General features: G+C 37.1%; 1 protein-coding gene across 3 annotated transcripts in view; it reads left to right on the top strand.

Moving 5' to 3' along the window:
• Window positions 1–17,040, top strand: part of HIPK3 (homeodomain interacting protein kinase 3) — a 66,036-nt gene that overhangs the window by 36,846 nt on the left and 12,150 nt on the right. For all 3 annotated transcript variants that reach the window (XM_070934462.1, XM_070934468.1, XM_070934474.1), the window contains 6 exons: window positions 4,926–5,049; window positions 7,641–7,760; window positions 9,956–10,042; window positions 10,989–11,173; window positions 11,932–12,091; window positions 13,955–14,078. In XM_070934462.1, coding sequence (XP_070790563.1) covers window positions 4,926–5,049; window positions 7,641–7,760; window positions 9,956–10,042; window positions 10,989–11,173; window positions 11,932–12,091; window positions 13,955–14,078 — 800 coding nt within the window. The remainder of the gene's footprint in view (window positions 1–4,925; window positions 5,050–7,640; window positions 7,761–9,955; window positions 10,043–10,988; window positions 11,174–11,931; window positions 12,092–13,954; window positions 14,079–17,040) is intronic.

The raw sequence follows: 17,040 nt of genomic DNA, 5'->3' as shown, positions 1-17,040 counted from the left end.
ATTTAACTATACTATTTTGTGGTCATAAACACTCGTCTTGCATTATATTTAATTAATTTCTCTACACCATTTCACCTTAGTGACACTGGGCAATTTACAAATAATTATATAATTTAAAACTATTGGTAAAGAATTTGGATTTCAATTTAGTAGGTAAATTTGTGTTACATGACTCTTGAACATGGATGGAAACAATTTTAAGCCTGAACTAGCAGAGAAATTTCATGATAACATTTTGTAATACGCATATTGAATAAGAAAAAAAATCTTGATAGTTTTGTTCATGAAAGGATGAATTAATACTATCTCAGCACTGGAGTTTAACCATCAATAGTGTACAGGTAGTTCTCGACTTAGAACAGTTTGTTTAGTGACCATTCAAAGTTACAACAGCACTGAAAAATGTGACTAATGACCGTTTTTTATAGTTACGACCTTTGTGGCATCCCTTTGATCATGTGATCAAAATTCAGATGCTTGACAACTGTTCATATTTATGACAGTTGCAGTGTCTCAGGGTCATGTGATCTCCTTTTGCAACGTTCTGACAAGCAAAGTCAATGTGGAAGCCAGATTCACTTAACATCTGTGTTACTAAGTTAACACCTGCAGTGATGCACTTAAGAACTGTGGCACGAAAGGTCGTAAAATAGAGCAAAATTCACTTAACAAATGTCTCACTTAGCAACAGAACTTTTATGCTCAATTGTGGTTATAAGTCGAGGACAACTTGTATTAGTCCAAAAAAGGAGGAAAGCCTTTCTTAGGAAAATACACTAATTGTGTAGGTAAAACTGTTTCTTATTAAAATTATATGTAAACATGAGCATCATTTAGTTGCATCTAAATATTTATTGAATAATGGCATGCATGTTTACGGAACTATATATTATCAATTTTAAAGCATGACAGGTTAGTAATCTGTATTATTCTGTTTCTCTACTAAGTAAATACAGACATCAGAATGCAATATAAATTTTTGGCCAGCATGTTGGCTTCTACTCAGTTTGTCACAAAAGTTTCTGATATATTAGTTTAGGATTTAAAATAACAGCTAGAAAATGTTCTGTCATGTATTCTGATGAGTTGATTAACCAGCCACAAACTACTGCAGGGGTGTCAAACTCGCGGCCTGTAGCCTGAATGTGTCAGGAGCTGGCCATGCCCACGCCTGGTTTAGCGAAAGGGAAAAAAGTTGCAACACGTCACGTGACGACGTGAGTTTGACACCCTTGCTCTACTGCAGCTCCTTGCAGGAGAAGTTTACAGCTGCAAACACAACACCTGTATGAAATTTTTAAATCAGTTGAAATATCACCAGGTAGAACTTCAGCTGTTTTAAAAAACCCTTTCTTATATGAATGAATTCCAGGTACTCTTACCTGCCAGCATATAGGGAGGGGCGTGCCATCACTTGAAAGCTCATATAAACTTTTCTAAATTTAGTGATTGAAAGTAATAATTACACACAGGCTTAAAGCAAGATGGAAGACTGACCCACAAGTTGTTGTTAAAAGAAAATTAGAAGACAACATAATCCAAGAAGCTTTGTTAAGTATGCAAGGAACTAAGGAACAGTGGCAAAAGATCTGCCCAAATGTGCCTTCTTTCAAAAATTACAAAAATAGAAGATGCCTATTCATACATTATTGAATGCATCAAAATGTTGCAACTTAGTTTATAAATTAGTCTTCCCAAACTGTTAAAAAGTGTATGGTCTTATACTAAAATCCTCTTGTGATTAGATGTTGTTATTTACTCTCCTTGAGTTATGCCTGTATGATCCTCAAAAAACATTTGCTTCTGATAATATAATCTGAGCCCCACATGTATGATTAACATACCAATGTAAACGTTATTGGGAAAATATACATTCATGCTAATTAACGGCTACAGGAGAAATCCCTGATTTATCTTGGGCATGCAGAAGTGGGGCTTCTTATACATTGCTTCCATCTACAGAGTATATTTCCTTGAGGATTGTCCTTGTTCTCATTCTCACTACCATTAGAAAATCTGTGAGTTCAGATCCAAAGATCTATGATTTTACTATTTGTGTTTTACCCTATTTATTCTTAGTGTCTTTGTTTTATACACGTTAAATTTTAAAAAATCACCTGAGCGTTCTATTTGAATAGAATAGAAATAAAACTAGTCCTCATTTAGCGACAGTTCACAGTTACAACTGTGATGAAAAAAATAACTGACCTTTGCAGATCTGTAAAGCAAGGAAAACTAAGATTGCAAGCATAGACCCTATTTGGCTTAATGACTGACTTGCTAGTCACAATTGTAGTAGCTAAACAAGGATTGTCTGTAAATCTGTTTGTATCCCCCAAGTTAAAGAAGTGTTAATCTAAGTCTCGATATAAAAGATAATTTGAACTAATTGGAACTAGCTGGTTTATGTTAAGGTACTTTAGCAAATAAAAAATGAACTATTGTATTAATGGTAATGCATCTATAACTATTATCAATTTCTTCAACAAAAGAATATGTAAACAGCAACTGGAATATACAGAGAAAGTTAGTTCAGTTTTAGTCCACTTGTGATTCTGCCTTTCGCTAACCGCCAGTCAATTTGCTCCTTGTTTATGATACTCGAGAACAAAACATGACGCCTGAAACGAGAGATACAAATTGATTTACATTATTGAGAAATTATATTTGTGTAACATTGCTTCTTTTAACACAATATCTCCTTATGCAAATTATGTGGAAATGTGATACTTCAGTTCTAGTAGAACTGAGTAAAAAGGTGTAGATTTTGACTCTTTCCAGGAAGACTGAAAAGATGAAGCTTTACTATAAAAGATAATGTGCATCTTATACAGGTAGTCCTTGAGTTATGACAGCAGTCGGGATTGGGATTGCTGTGGCTAAGTGATGTCATAAAGCAGAATGTCACATGACACATTGCTTAGCAGCAATCCAGGCAGTCCCAGTGTGTGTGTGTGTGAAACTTGCAGGTCATTAAAACAGGAAACGGAGTCCCAGATGTAGAGGTAACTACAGGAGGATAGAGAATAATCTGAAGAATTTGGTGCAGATTGCATGTGAATAAGGCAGTGGAGGTGCTGTAGATGGGTGCAAATTCAGGGAGGAAGTCAGGCACCATGTATCAGGCAAAGGGGAAAAGGAGAGAGAGGCAAGCAAAGAGGGAAGGAGAGACTGCCATATGAGAGTGCAGAAAGGCATGGGGGAGAAGTATCCAAGGGACTTAACAACTTTCATTGCTATTTCTCATTGACTTTGCTTGTTGAAAGATGGCAGGGAAGGTCACAAATGGCAATCACATGACTACGAGACATTGCAGCTGGTTGTTAGTTTGAGTTGGTTACCAAGTGCCTGAATTTTTTTTTATTGTGATTATAGGATGCTGTAACAACTGGAACTTTAGTCCCGTCATTCAGTGCCATCATAACTATGAACAGTTAAGTGAAGGCTACCTCTACATACGTTTGGCAGCGTTACAGGGTAGAGGATGGGAGGGCAGATGGAATGAATGAAGACTGACTGGTTCAGTTCAGTCTTTATACCCTTTCTTTTTCCCTCTCTCTCTCTCTCTAGAGAGGTCAGCTTCCAAGTAATTTACCCTTGGAAGTTTGCAGGTACATATGCCATTAATTTTTGGTAATAAGCATTTTGGAATCACAGATAGCCTATCCTGGACCTATAAACATGTTATTTGTAATTGCTAGGAACTATATTTCCATTAATCATAGTATATATGATTGTGTGAAAAAACATATTTCATAGAGATTGTTGAAAAATAAGTATGAATATGTGATTTGATTATGGTTATATTTGGGATATTGTGCACAATCTTGGGCACCATACTCCAGAAAAGACATTGCACAGCTAGAAAGGTACGACAAGTGGTAAGTCAAATGATGAACTCCAATAGAAAGATTTCAGTTTTTAATAAATCTGTCTATTCATTGGTGTGAAGCATGAACCAGTACAAAATGTGAAGTATGTTAATTTGTTTTAAAGATAAATAAAGTAGGAAGTTAGAAGAAGTATATTAAATCATCATGTAAAAGAAATGAATAGGGTAATTTTATATTAATTGATGCATCTACCCAGAATACTGAAAACATTCCAGAGTGATGACATAAGGGTATTTTCATCCTCAGAAATATTTTTTTTTCTTCCTCCATAAAGATTATACTAAAAATAACAGTTCCATCATTTCAGACATAGTTAAACTATTTAAATTCAAAGCAAAGGAATCAACCACAACAAAAACCTTACGTGCTACCACTTTTGGCTTTTCATGGGAAATTTCTTCACCATCAGTGTCACACCACATTAGGATGTGAAGCATAAGTTTTAAATATTTAGGAGTTCTATTTTTCAAGATGGTATGAATTAAAGTTTCTGAGTTATCAGCTGCCTTTGGTATTCCTTTTGCAAATCTTTTGAAGAGTCATTTTTATTTGCATGGCACCCCACTGGAATCTCACCCAAACATTTTTGAAAATCCAGTTATTGTTACTATATTGTAATAAATGTTCAGAGAAAATAATGAATGGGGTAGATTAATAAATAAAAATCCAGATTACACTTGTCAGATATAAACTGAATTCTTCATAGTCTTTTACTACAGAAAAGAGAAAGCCACTAATGTGTTTACATGCTAACTATCAACTAAGAAAAGCATGGCCCAAACATTGAATTCCTCAAATAGTTTATCCAGAAGCAAGATAACATCCAGTAGGCAACTTCAGTGACATGTAACTGAATTAAATTAAAGGATTCAGGTTTGAAAAAGGAAAAGGAAGGCAGAATGTAAAGTTCTTTATGTAGCAGGAACAGAAAGCCTATGTGGCTTGATATTCAATATTACTTATATATATTTTTTCATTAATATTTATATATAAAACTAAGACAACGAGCCATTGTGCCATTTCTGTTTTCAGAGCACCAGAAATCATATTGGGTTTGCCATTCTGTGAAGCCATAGACATGTGGTCATTGGGCTGTGTGATTGCTGAACTATTCCTTGGATGGCCACTATATCCAGGAGCCCTTGAATATGATCAGGTAAAAGAAACTGCACTGGTGCTATAAGAATATTTATTTTAATTGTTTAAAATTGTAATTTGGTCAGTAGGGAATTTAAATTTCATTACTATGGTAAGATTTTTTAGTGTATGAAGGATCAGCATATCATGGTAACTGAGTTAAATGCACATCGAGTCAACAGTAAGGCTGTTCCTGTGAATTTCAGGTACAGGTAGTTCTTAGGTTATGACCATTCAAAATTACAACAATGTTGAATGAGGGGGCTTAACGATACTTCCTTGGAGTTGCAGTGTCCCTGTAGTCACATAATCTTGATTTCCAATGTTCCCTGCCAGCTTCACTCAAGCAAAGTCAGAGGGGAAATTGGCAGGAATTAAGATCCTTGCTTAATGACGAATGTGGCCCTCATTTAACAGAGGTAACCAGGACTGGTATAGAGTTAGACTGAATTGAATAAAGAGTTTTCATTTATACAGTTTTCTGGATGAAACTATAAATATACAGGTGAATAACGTAATTTGAAAAGCAAAATTATAACAAATAGTTATTGTATATCTATACATATAAATGCATGAGGAAAAAATATACCTTTAGTTTATATCAATGCCATTCACTCTACATCTCCATATCATTCCAGACTTGCAAGGATAGAAGGATCTGTAGCTATGTGTTTTTTTAAGTAGTTTTATTCATTATTATTTAGCCAATTTATGTAGCCACCCATCTCACAAAAAGTGACTCTGGGGAACTTGCAAGAATAGTAATTAAAACCCTATCACACTATAAAAACACATCAAACATTTTTTTATTTAAACCATTTATAAAGCCGCCCATCTTATAACCAACTCTGGGTGGCTCTCAATTACAACTTAAAACAACAAACAAAACCATATTAAAAGTAAACACATTAAATTTTTTTAAAAAAAACACCAAAAACCTGGCACCAATCCAAACTTCTGACGTGCAAGTATCTAATCTCATCCCAGTGTTTGGTGGGGGGGGGTCAGGTCTTCAAAGCTTTTACTCTATCCTTAGAAGGATAGAGGCAGAATATTCCATAGGGATCAGCATTTTGATTTGCACCTGGAAGGAAACCGGAAGGTGGTACAGCTCACGCAACATAGGTATAACACTGGAAAATTGGAGGGGGCGGGGCATTATTGTGCGCATTGCTTCATTCCAGGTCAGTTGAAGTGGCACTTCATGGCAGCTCCGAATAGAGCGCATTGCAGTAATCCAAACAGGAGGTGATCATAGCATGACTGACCATGAGCAAGGCCTCCAGCTCCAGAAAAGGACACTATTGGTGCACTAAACAAATATGTGCAACTCCCCCCCAAACCAGGACTGCCACCTTCTCTTTGAGCAGGAACTGTGACTCTAGCAGGACCCTCAAATTACACAGCAGCTCAGCCAAGGGAAGTGCCACCCCATCCAGAGTCACAGATGAAGTATCATCTGGGGGAGGGCGCAAAAACCCATAGCCGCTCCATCTTGCCAAGGTTGAGCCAAAACCGGTTCTTCTCCATCCAGACTCTTATAGCCTGCAGGCATTTGGCTAGCACCATCAGAGCATCATTAGTCTAACAAGGGATGGAGATATCATCAACATTCTGATGATACCAAACCCCATACCAATGGATGAGCTCCCTAGTAGTTATATGTAGATGTTAAAAAGAAGGGGTGAAATGCTTGAGCCATGGGACACCCCATATTTATTGCAAGGGGCTATGGCTTTCCACCTATGGAGGAAGGAGGAGAACCACTGTAACACAGTGCCTTCCATTCCCAATCCCCAAAGCCAGTCCACAAGGCTACTATGGTCAATGGTATCGAAAGCCTCTGAGAGGTCTAGAAGGACCAGAATAGTCACACCACTTCCATCCTGAGTCCTCCAAAGATCATCAAGCATGACCAATATCATTTCAGTGCTGTGCCCTGGCCTGAATCCAGATTGAAAAGAGTCCAGATAATCTTCTTCATCCAGGGCCCTTTGTAGTGTGTGCCAATCACCCTCTCAACAACCTTCCCTAAAAAGGGAAGATTGGAGACTGGATGAAAGTTGTCCAAAGTTTTGGGGTTCATGGATGGCCTCTTGAGAAGAGGGCGCACCTCCACCTCCTTTATCGCAGGTGGTACCATTCACTTCCTGTAAATAGGCATTAATCACTGCCTGGACTCAACCACATGCCATTTCGCAGATGGGGCTTGGATCTAGAACACAGATGAGTGAGCTCACAATCCCAAGGACCCTCTCGCTTTCCTCAAGAGCAACTGGCTCTTACTCCTCCCAGATGACAAGGCTCAGGCTCTCACCTCTGAAAAATATGTCTGATTTCAGATATTTCAAAATTGTTAAGAAGTGTTTAGTCAAAACAATCCTGGATACTGCCTCTGTATAAATTAAAGATTAAGATCTGCTTAAATAAAATGCAACATTCAAATATTCTGTTACAGCCTGGGTTTGATCCTTCTTTGTTGTTACATTCTTGAGCCATTGTGATATTCTTTAATTATATTAAGTACAGTGAAGTGCTTGTTTAGGTTCTAAAATTGATAGGTGTGTATGTATTGGTGAAAAAAGTGCTGTGATACTTTTATCTCTATAGATTCGCTACATTTCACAAACACAAGGATTGCCTGCGGAGCAATTGTTGAACCTTGGAACGAAGACCACACGATTTTTCTGTAGAGAAAAAGATGTACCATATTCTGGTTGGAGATTAAAGGTACTGATAGTCCTCATGATGACAAGTTCCTGTGTTCTATGCTTTTGGCTATGTATTTTGGAAATAATTTACTGAGCCATACAAGAGCTACTTTGTCACTATTCTCTCTGAAATGTCTGCCCTTTCTGGATAATGATTTGGAAAAAACAATTTTGCTGTGGATTGTTTGATTTGTTTCCCAACAATGAACATTGGGATTCAAGCAGAAGTAATGTTCAGTTGAATTTATTTACAATAACAATTGGATGCAGCTTTTGTGCCATTATTTGGTTCAAAACATCCTGGACACTGCATAACACTATAACTTGTACTTGGAAAGAAAATTATTTTTCAAACAACATAAAGGCTTCGAGGCTTATAAAAGCAGCAGATTATCAAGAAAATGTAAGTCTTATATGGGCGTATAAAGAGGGATTCTTTTAAATTCTGAAGCAGCAGGACTCTGCTTCAGTAACTAACCTCCAGAATTGACTACTACAATGCACTCTACATGTTGCTGCCTTTGAAGACTATCTGAATCTACATTGGTGCAAAATGTACTGGTTTGTTTATTGACCAACCAATATCTCCAATTTTGTGTTTGCTGCAATGGTTTCTGGTAAGCTTCTAAATATAAATCAAAGTGCTAATGTAAACCTATGAAGCCCAGATGCTTCCAGTATTGCCTACTTCAGTTAAAAGTGACCTGTCTAATTTGCACCACCCAAAAATCAGGATGTTAAAGGTTTGTCTCAGTCTTCTCCATCTCTGTTAAATGTCTTTTCCTCTGGAAGTTCAGTTGGCATCAACCTGGATGGACTTAGAAGAGTAGTTAAATGGAGCTTTTTAGAGTATCTGTTTGAATGGGAATGCCAGGTAGATTGTTGATTTTGTACTGTGTTGGTATCTTTATGTTATAACTGTTAATTTTATACTATGAATTCTGTGCATTTTATTTATTTAAGTGGTTGATTGTTTTTATAGATTTTATAAACTTCTGGAATCTTAGAGCCATCAATACAAAGTTTTTCATTCTTCTAAATAAAGTTTTCCATTGTGAAAAGCCTTTTCGATATTATATATATCCATTTATTATGAAGGAGACTGAGATAGTTTTGATTTACTCATGAAAGAACATTAGGAATGAGCATACTATGGAATCAACACTGAACTGAAAGATAGAATGCAGTGTTCAAAAATCTTATAACTAATGGACCTTCCATTAGGAGACCTTACCAATAGAGGAAGTCCTCAGCTTAAAACTACAATTGGGAAATATTTCTGGTCATAAGTTGTTATGGTGATGAGACAGCCACCTGATTGGACCTGATTTTATGACATTTTTTGCAGCAATCATTAAGCGAATCATCACAGTCATTAGCTAATTTGAGTTTGTTAAGCAAACTGGTCATAAATGTGAACCCATTTTTTTTTTTGAATGGACATTTCTTTTTGCCAGAAATTGGCAAAAAAGTCGCAAGCTGTGATTATGTGACCATAGGATGCTGCAACCAGTCATAAAGGTGAGCCCATTGCCAAGCACCCAAAATGTGATTATATGACACCTGGGGTGTTGTGGCATGACATTTTATGATGGCCAGAAATGCTTTATGTGCTATAAAGAATTTATTGCGAACCTAATTTCAAACAGTTATTAACTGACTGGTCATAAATTGAGGATGACCTGCAAAATAATACTTGTTACAGTGAATATTAATTTATCATATTTTTCAGGCCCAGAGGTTCCAATAATCCTTGGTTTACAGCCTCTCTGCAAGGGAAATAATTTATATTCTCATTTTATAGGAGTACTACTAAACCTTCGAGTTCATCTGCATATGTAAATTCAAGCAAAATCCAAACATAGATGTCAAACATGCAGTATTACATATCCCAAATGCAGTTACCTATATACATAGATACAACATTCTTAAATACTGTATTTTCCTGATAGTATTTAGATTGGTGTTAAATTTGTTATGATTGTAGCCATCCAAGTTCCAGAAAGTTTCTGAGAATTCCAAGAAAAAAATAATGACAAGATAGCCAGGGATTATTTTTATGTTTTTCTAAACAAAAGAATTTTATGGTAATGTATACTTTAAACACAACACTTGTGTTGTGTACTGTAATCTCTACTGTTCAGTTTTCTGCACTGAACGCTAATATATTAAGAATAATATATGCATCTTTCCCCCACCTTCACATTTCTGAAGACACTGGAAGAACATGAAGGTGAAACAGGTATGAAATCCAAAGAAGCCCGGAAATACATTTTCAACTGTTTGGATGATATAGTGCATGTGAGTACATGTGTATACATTTGAAATACTTTGTATTAAGAGCCTTTTGCCTCTAATTTATTTTGTAGTAAATGATCTCTGTTCATTTTCAAAGTTCTCCCTTTTGTTTTATCTGGAGCTTTGCTTACAGGGGGCACTTTGAATTGCATGATACCATATCCAGATTTATGTATTCATCTGCATGTTCTATAACTGCATGTGAAATTAATGGAATTTCACTTTTTAAAGTAATTCGGTTTGCCTCTTGCCTCAATCCCATCCCATCCCATATTGTTAATAATGTATAAGGATTCTATGCCTCCAAGAATTTTGAAAATCTAGATGTGAAAAGTTACTTTCTTGCCATTTTTAGCGTCCTTTGTTTTATAGTGTGAATTATCCTTTGTTATAATACCATTAAACTAATATAAACTAACATTAAAATGGAGTTGGTCTTTAATCTGGCACTTGAAGTACACTTGTTTCTTTATTATACCTGTGATACTTTCAAGCTATTTCCTTATTAGCAGTTCCTGTATTTCTTTCACCACTGCTGTTTATCACTCTTCTGAATAACAGTAGGTTATATTACAGTATATAACAGTATGACAGTAGGTTATATTACCTACTGTACTATAACATTATTGAACTTGATCCAGTTCACTGTATTGAAGTCTGAAAGCCTCCAGAGCACATTGGGTGACTTTCAGCCAGTTGCACTCTCTTCCCAGTTTACTTCCCAAAGTGTTGTTCAAGGGAGTAAAAATGGGGAGACTTTGAATTTCTGGACAAAAAGTGAAATATAAGTGCTGTAATACAATGTAGAACGAAATCTTTTTGGATTTAGTTCAGATTTATAGAACTTGCTATTGGTGATGTTGTAGTTTTATTATACAGTGCTGTTTTATTAATATTTATTTGGAAAACAACCTGAAACAAACTTTTGCATCTAATTATTCAATGCTAGGTGAACATGGTGATGGATCTAGAAGGAAGTGATCTTTTGGCAGAGAAAGCGGACAGAAGAGAGTTTGTCAGCCTTTTAAAGAAAATGCTATTGATTGATGCTAACTTGAGAATCACTCCGGTTGACACACTGAGCCATCCTTTTGTTACCATGAAGCACCTCCTTGATTTTCCTCACAGCAACCAGTATGTCCCATAAGACACTTTTTATAATGATCCTGGTTGAGCCTTTTTCACTGGGTCCCATGATGTGTTGTGTATGATCTGTGGGGTTGGATTCTGGAAAACCTCCTCCTGACAATGGTCTCTTCCAGTATATGAGCGTTCATTTCATGATGATGCAGCTGAGGCAGAATATCTATTACAGGCAGCTTTCAGATGGCATGAAGATTAGAAGTGTTGCTGTTTTTCCACATGTTTCAGCAAAAGGCAGCACTTAGCTGGCTTTGTTTGGACCTGGTTAGTACTGGGGCAGGAAGCCTCCAAGGAATCCTAGGGCTGAGAAGTAAAAAAAGAAAAAAAATCCCCAGAAGGTGGCAATGGTAACCTATTGGTGTCCGTGAAATCACCAGGAATACGAATGAAACTTTATTTACTCTATTGTGTATTTTGTACAACTGCACATAATCAAAATTGGCTGTCTTATCCCTTGTTGCCTTAATAATGTGCTCATTTATAATGCAAATGTAATCTGCTACTAGTATAGGGAGAAATCATAATTTTCTAACGGTGTAGAGCGGGAAAGCAAGATGCCTTTTAAACATATGCACTGTTTGCATCACTACAGGACCTCGGTAGTCATTGGCATATTAAATCTAATCGCTGTGGTATAGTCAGTACCACAGTGAGTACACACTTTAGCTACTTTTACAACTCAGTTTGACTCTAGGATATGGAGTACTTCAGTCTTTCTGACAATTCCTTTTTCCTTCTCTCATTAATAGTGTGAAATCATCTTTTCATATCATGGATGTTTGCAAGTACCGGTCAAATTCATACGAGATAAGCAACTGCAATAAAACAATACATTTGGGACCAGTTGCTGCAAGCAACACACTAGGCCTCATGCCTAATTTCACCAAGATTGGGGCAGTACAGAACCAGGTAAGTATTTCTAATTTGACAAAAGCTTGCTTTCTCCCCTTATCTGAGACTTTAGAATGGGGCACGTTTGTAATAGAATCATCACAGTAGCAGAAAAAGAGAGACTTTCAATAAGAAAGATATGAATCTGAATGTTCATCAGCCTGCTGGGTAGTGTCAGTATAGGGTATTTTATGCAATTTAATTTGGTTATGCTTTGAATTGAATTGTAAAGTAAACTTTAGAGAAATCAGCACTGGCACAATCCACTTCATCTGATGTAAGCTCTTACCCACAGACACATAACCCTAATAAATATGTTAGTATCTTCATTCATTTACATGCGAAATATTGGCAATGTTTGAGATACATAGGGAAACAGGAAATGCAAGCGCTTCATTATTCCCATGCTTATTTGTATTACCTTAAATAGAACGTTCACATTTCCTCCTTAGAGATATGTACGTGACAGTTCTCATAGTAATCATGCAGGTTTTCCCTTGGGTGAAGATGAGGAAGTCTATACATGTTGCTTGCAGCCATAAGCATTATTGTTTGCTGTGCCTGAAGTTCCTTGGACTTTTCCATGATTGAAAATATGAATAGTTGAGAATTCACAAGGGATTACATTTTAGCATTTATCCTTCTTCTGTCTTGGCTTCTTACTTTGATCCCTTATTCAAGAAGGAGGAGGGCTACACTGATGGGCCTTCATTTAACTCTAACCTGAAGTAATAACTAAGCTTAGTAATTTCATTTGTTCTTTAGAAGAGGAGTTTTCACACTTTTTCAGTCTGTGGAACTTGTTATAAAAAATTCAAAAACCCCTCTCCTTCTCCCTCCCCCCCCCCAGCTAGAAGTAAAGCTGTAAAGAGAGAATTGGCATTAAAAAGGGACTTGTATTGTTGTAATGTAATTATGCAAATATAGATGTTAAAATGGTTTGAAGTCCACAAAAATGAACCTCCCAATTACTCTCCCAGAAAATTGTTCCACTTATCAGAAGTATAAAAACTAAACTGTTTATTCTGTATGCAAAATTATCTTTTCCATTTATCTGGAAGGTTAATGTTTTAACCAAAGAAATGCATGTTTAATGATAGAGTTACTGATAGTAATTGGGAGCAGGAACCATGCCACTAAGCAACACGGTCTTAAAGCGAGGTGCCATATGTCAGCACCAACCTATGACTGCAATTCTGACTGTTGTCATTAGGTGAATCCTAGGCAGTTGCAGCATCTCACAGTCACCTGCCTTTGATTTTGCTTGTTGGAAACTGGCAGTGAATGTCACAAATGGTGATCGTGTGATTGTGGGACCACCGGAGCGCTGAAACAGCTGCAACTACTTTGACCTATTTTAAGTCTGCCTTGTTCAGCACCATTGTAACTTTGAAATGTCACTGAACGAGTGGACAATAAGCAAGGACAACCTATAACTTTTTTCCTTAAAAAATTGCTGTATGCAATTGGCTGCATTTGAATGTGAGGTGGGAGGAGAGTAATTTCATAGAACTCCACAAAGTTCTTTTTGAACCCTAGGGTTCTGGAGCAATACTGGTTGATTTAGAACTTCTCTTGGAAAACATTTTACAAAAACCAAGCCAAACACAATTGAAGCTGTACACTCTAAAATGTTTTATTATAGTGCCCTCCTGTGGTCAAATGCTGTTTTGCTGAGTATCAAGTTGAATTTCATGTATGGTGTTTGTTTCCCACTATCTTAGAAGGAACATTATATAATCCTAAAGTAATCGTGGAAACCAAACATAAACTTATTTATATGACTTATTTATATGTTTTTGTTTTAAGCAAGCTACTTTTAGCTTAGCCTTAAAAGTGTAACAGCCTCTTTGTTGATTTATAATATACATATTGTTTCAGACATTAGCTGCAACAGCCCACGCGGTTATGCATCCTGGAATACCCTTACAGGCAGGAACTGCTCAGTTTGGTTGCAGTGATGCTTTTCATCAAACATTGATTATATGTCCCCCTGCTGTCCAAGGTTTGACCTAATTTTTAATGTTTATTTTTTAAAAAAAAAATAATTTAAATAATTTTACCATTGAAATACACTGGTATCTGCTCTCACTGGTAGGAGCATCTTGCTCTGGGGTTGTTTTTTTTGGGGGGGGGTGGAATGGAAAGATCTAGTTTATTGGAGTAGCTGGTTTTAGTCTGCCTGTAGGCCTGGAAGCTAAGTGACACTGGGGCAGTCATTACCTTTCAGCCCCACCTACCTCAAAGGGTGGTGGTGGTGGTGGTGAGGAAAAATGGAGAAGACAGCAGTATATATGCTGGTTTGAAATCCTAGATGAAAGGCATGATAAGAATCTGATACATAAATTACACCAGCTTTTCCCTTAAAATCCTGTTCAGTAGAATTGGTAACCCAGAATAGGGTATAGGGAAAGTTTGCTGAAGGAGAGGGGATAGGAATAAATGCCTCCTTCCCTTTTATCAGCAGGATGACCTGCATCTGCTGCCTTCTGCAAATATAACAAGCTCCGCATTCCTGGAAAGTTCCCTTAAAATGCAAGCCTCTGATGGCCATGATAAATTCTTGAGAAATCACTTCATTGCTTTATTTTAATGGTTCTAGCTTTATTTCTGGGGGTGAGGGTAGGAGGATGAAGTTCTTTCAAAACAGCTTCAGATTCAATATTTATGTTAATGCTGTTTACACAATGTGCACGCATATCGATGATCAGTGTTATAAGAAGACCTGGTGGTATCAAGTTCCTCCTCTATATTTAAAAATAAGATTTCATTAATACCAATGCAAAGCATTTTTATTGGTCATTTAAATACATTTGTGTGCCCTGGAGGAATCAAAACTTGAATACTACTTGCTTGCCATTTCAGCTAAGCTGATTGAACCCTTTGTTTGACAATTGTTATTTCATATCTTTTTTTAAAAAATAATGAGCTATAAAACTTACTGAAAGAACCCCTTTGGGAAATTGGTTAAATGCGTTCTTCAATCCCAGAGGAATGCACAAGATGATGATAATGATGACAATGCATGGTGATGTCACTGCCTATTGGAATTTGAAGGGTATGTCTTGATTGACACTCAGTGGGTTGCTCATGAATTTAGATTAATTATGCACCTATTGGTACTTGTTGCTTATACGTGACAGAGGTTGCTGGGTCATATTTTATGAGAATCTTGGTCTTTTTGACTCCTCTGTCAAAGTATGCCCTATGCATCTTTATCATTGGTGCTCAGGACTGTGGTGCTAAAGTGGTACAGACTTGGTGAAAATTCAATTACTGCTACATTTAAGTAGTATTGCTGCCTGCTAGAACTTGCGGCTATCTATTTGCTGGCTGCTTAATCCCAGAATTAAAAAGGGTATCACTGATGAGTGAATGGTTTATTTGATACAGCCAACACTGGTCTATAATTTGCAGCCTTATATCTCTTTCTGGTGCTAGGTGTTAAGCTCTACTTCAGTTTAGTATTTCAGGATTGCTTAATTTGCATTTTAGCCATGGTGTATGTTACTGATGCCTCTGTCTGATTAAACCAACACAGAGACACATAACCTCTTGGTGGCTGCTTATTTTCTGACAAACTATGCCTCCTGGAAACTTTGATTTTCCTTGTTCAGTTAAGACAGTTCAGCATCCTCAGATCAGAGATGGATGACATGCAGGAATGTTCTTGATTGCTAAATTATGATTCGGTAATAAGGTTGGAGCCAAATGAAATGTACTGAGAGAACAGAGGATACATGACTCGCAACCCCATACAGTATGACTTCTTTATAAGTAGGAAGCAATTTCTAAGTAAAGGTCTAAAACTCTTTTTTCTTTCTGTTTCCTGTTATCATTCTTTTTCTCAAATTACTCACAGCTAAACTAAGGGAGTAGAAAATCTGCCTCTGATTTGAACGTGTCTCAAAAAGTAGATGCAGATAGGCCTTGACTTAATGTTAATGCTTAATGGTGGTCCAAATTAATGATGCCCTCGGAAAGGGTGCTTTATGGCCTGTAAAGCACTTCTGACTATTGCAAAATGGTGTATACCCTAGTCACGTGATCACATAAATCATAGATCTGGTTGCTTGGTAACCTGTTCACACAACCAGTTGCCAAGCGCCTTGTGATCATGTGATCATCATTTGCAATCTTTTCTGTCAGTTTCCCCTGAAAGTCAGTGGGGAAGGTTGCAAGCCTGTGCCACCTGCTGAGAGAACTCCCGGTCATATCTGGGGGCTGACTGAAAGAATTGCCTGCTGAAGAATTTCAATTTAGGGCCTTATTGGGTTGATGAATTCTGTGTGTGAAAGTCTCTCCATTCAGGGGCTGAAAATCCTTCTTGGATTTCGGCAAGGAGGATTTTCAACTCCTCTGAGTGGAGACATATTCTCACACAGCCTGTTGCAGGCTTTCCAGGGTCTCCCCCATCCCATTGAGGTATCCTGTGCTACTTATCTGGGACGCCATTCATTTAACAACCTATGATATTGCTTAATCACAACCAGGAATGCTGAGATTGCGGTACTTGAGACAAGCAGTGACATGATATCTCGCTTAACAACCACTTTGCTCAATGGCCAAGATTCCAATAGTGGTCATAAGTCATGGGCAACCTGTATAGTTTACATTTGGGAGAGGATGAGGGAAGAAAAAGTTCTTCCTTCAGAGTTGATTCCAGTCAGTATTGCTGCAGGGAAAATCTATGCCTTGATCCTTGCTCTGTGAAGTGCCTCAGGATTTGATTCTCTTTCCATTCCTATTTAGTAACTGTATAATACTCTTAGGTAATGGAGTTAAGTATAATTAGAGTGCTAAAGATACCCAGGTATATATTTCAACCCCTGGGTGAATGTGATGCTGTTGAGGTTCTATCCCAATGTCTGTAAACTGTCGGGGATTAGATGGAGATGAACAGGTTTGGTTCAACCCAAGTTGTGGCTGGGAGCCTTAAGGCACACCGAATCTGGAGACTTTCTGTC

This window comes from Pituophis catenifer, unplaced genomic scaffold (assembly GCF_029215685.1).
Source record: "Pituophis catenifer annectens isolate HBS135680 unplaced genomic scaffold, rPitCat1.0.hap2 SCAF_1, whole genome shotgun sequence".
NCBI classification, from domain to species: Eukaryota; Metazoa; Chordata; class Lepidosauria; order Squamata; family Colubridae; genus Pituophis; species Pituophis catenifer.
Note: the sequence above shows the minus strand (reverse complement) of the source record. Positions and strands in the feature narration are given on the sequence as shown.